General features: G+C 67.6%; 1 protein-coding gene across 1 annotated transcript; it reads left to right on the top strand.

Annotated features, from left to right (window-relative positions):
- Nucleotides 1–89: 89 nt before the first annotated feature.
- Nucleotides 90–1,959, top strand: MNEG_16683 (Transmembrane 9 superfamily member 2 Flags:Precursor; the record flags this gene model as incomplete). Its single annotated transcript, XM_014034847.1, has 5 exons — nucleotides 90–353; nucleotides 534–683; nucleotides 946–1,029; nucleotides 1,275–1,509; nucleotides 1,949–1,959. The coding sequence occupies 5 exons, from the start codon at nucleotides 90–92 to the stop codon at nucleotides 1,957–1,959; spliced, it is 744 nt and encodes a 247-aa protein (XP_013890301.1).
- Between the last annotated feature and the right edge of the window lie 93 nt (nucleotides 1,960–2,052).

Here is a 2,052-nt window from a genome sequence, read left to right as displayed (position 1 = left end):
CCCCCAGCCTTGCGGACACCCCCCATCGGCTTCCTGCTTTCACTGCCTGCGGCTCGGCCATGTGTATTCGACCCGCGCTTGCTCACAGCATGTGCTTTAGACCAGACGACAGCTCCTTCATAGCCACAAAAACGGGTGGTGATGGTCATGACTCACAAGGCTGGAAGAAGCTGACCGGCAGCTTCCCCTCGGGGTCGCAGGTGCGGCGTGATCTGGCAAAGTACGAGCAGCTGATGGTGGACGAGCCGGGGGAGATCCAGGACGAAGCCGGCTGGAAGCTGCTCGCTGGCGACGCGTTCAGGGCGCCCCCACACGCGCAGTGGCTTTGCGTCTACGTTGGCAGCGGCGTGCAGGTGGGGGCGCTGCGCGTCGTCTCCCCGTTTTTACCCACGGGTGGGCGGGGCGCGGCAGCCGCGTGGCAGCAGGCCCCTTACTGCGCTGGTGCGACCGGCGGTGCAGCCAGCATTGCTTGTCTCGCATTTCACGCGCCGCGTTGCCCCAAACCTTGTGCCGCTCTGCCCTGCCGTCCGCAGGTGCTGGGGTGCGCGTTTGTGACGCTCGTGCTGGCTACGCTGGGCTTCCTGTCGCCGGCCAGCCGCGGCGCGCTGCTGACGTCGACCGTGATAATCTACGTGGTGATGTCAGCGCTCGCGGGCGCCGCGGCCGTTGCGCTTTGGGGCCAGGTGCGGGGGAGGGCAGATGTGGGGTTGCACAAAAAATTGAGGCGCGGCGTCTCCTGGGAGCGCACGGCGGGGCCCGCAGCTCGGGCAGGCCGCGTGTGTCTTGCGGCGCTGCGGTGCGGCTGGCGGGGCGGCGGCACTAGAGCGTCGTGGGCGGCCGGGCGTCCCTGCCGACCGGGGATGGAGCCGGTGCGTTCGGCCATGAGCCCGCCAGGCGAAGGGCTCTGGCCGCGATGACGACCTTGTGCCTCCCTGGCACCCCCAGATCGAGCGCTCGTTTGATGGCTGGTGGCGCGTGGCGCGCCACGTGGGCGTCTTCTACCCTGGCATCCTGATGGTCATCTTCACGGTGAGAACTGGCGGCTTTGCTCTGCGGCAGGACGGCCAGCCGCGATGCTGTTTGGGTGCCTCACTGGGACCGTGAAGTTGGGGACGGCAGAAGGCATGACGGCAGTCTTGTGACGACACGAGTTTCCAGTGCCTGCGCAAGCATACGTGGGTGCTCACAATCTTATCTCAACACACACACACACACACACACACACACACACACACACACACACACACGCACGCACGCGCACGCCCCCACTAAAGGTCCTGAACGTATTCATCAAGCACACCGGCTCCACCGGCGCCGTCCCTGCCGTGATCTACTTCGCCATCGCCGCAATCTGGGCGGTGGTCGCGCTGCCCCTAACCCTGGTGGGCGGCTACCTGGCCACCAAGTCGGTGCAGATCTTGGACCACCCGGTGAAGACCAACCAAATCCCAAGGCAGATCCCCGACGTGCCGCTTTTGGCCAGCCCGTGGCTGCTATTCATAGCGTCGGGTGAGAGCGGGGGTTCCGCCGGCTCGCATGCGGCGCGGCGCAGCGCGGGGATGGCGGCCCCGGCGAGGCGCGGCGCGGCAAACATCCAGCGCGGGGGTTGGTGTGGGTGTGAGGCAAAGCTTGCGCTGCCCCGGCGCTCGCTGGTGGCTGTTTCCCCCCCCCCCCGCTAGGACGGGGCCGGGACGGTGCAAAGCAGCCCGACTTGACGTGGACTGCCACCAGGACATTCCACCCAGCCCCCTCCTGCCTAACCAGCGCTGGCTCAACCCCTCTGCACAGGCACGCTGCCGTTTGGCACGATGTTCATCGAGCTTTACGTGAGGGGGTTGGGGCGTGCGTGCGCCCCTCGTGGCAAGAGGGAGCAGAGTCGTGAGAGCGGCAGTGGGCCGCAAGCTGAATCGAGGCTGGGACCGCGGGCGTGACTGATTTGCGCTCGCAGCCCCAGCCTGAGCGCCGCACCCGCGCGACCGCGCCTGCTGCTGCCGACGGGACCCCTCCGCAAACCGCCCACGCGCCGGGACAGACCTCGCCCACGCCCCCATC

This window comes from Monoraphidium neglectum (genome assembly GCF_000611645.1).
Source record: "Monoraphidium neglectum strain SAG 48.87 unplaced genomic scaffold scaffold06667, whole genome shotgun sequence".
Taxonomy (NCBI): domain Eukaryota; kingdom Viridiplantae; phylum Chlorophyta; class Chlorophyceae; order Sphaeropleales; family Selenastraceae; genus Monoraphidium; species Monoraphidium neglectum.
This window is presented reverse-complemented; position numbering and strand designations above follow the sequence as displayed.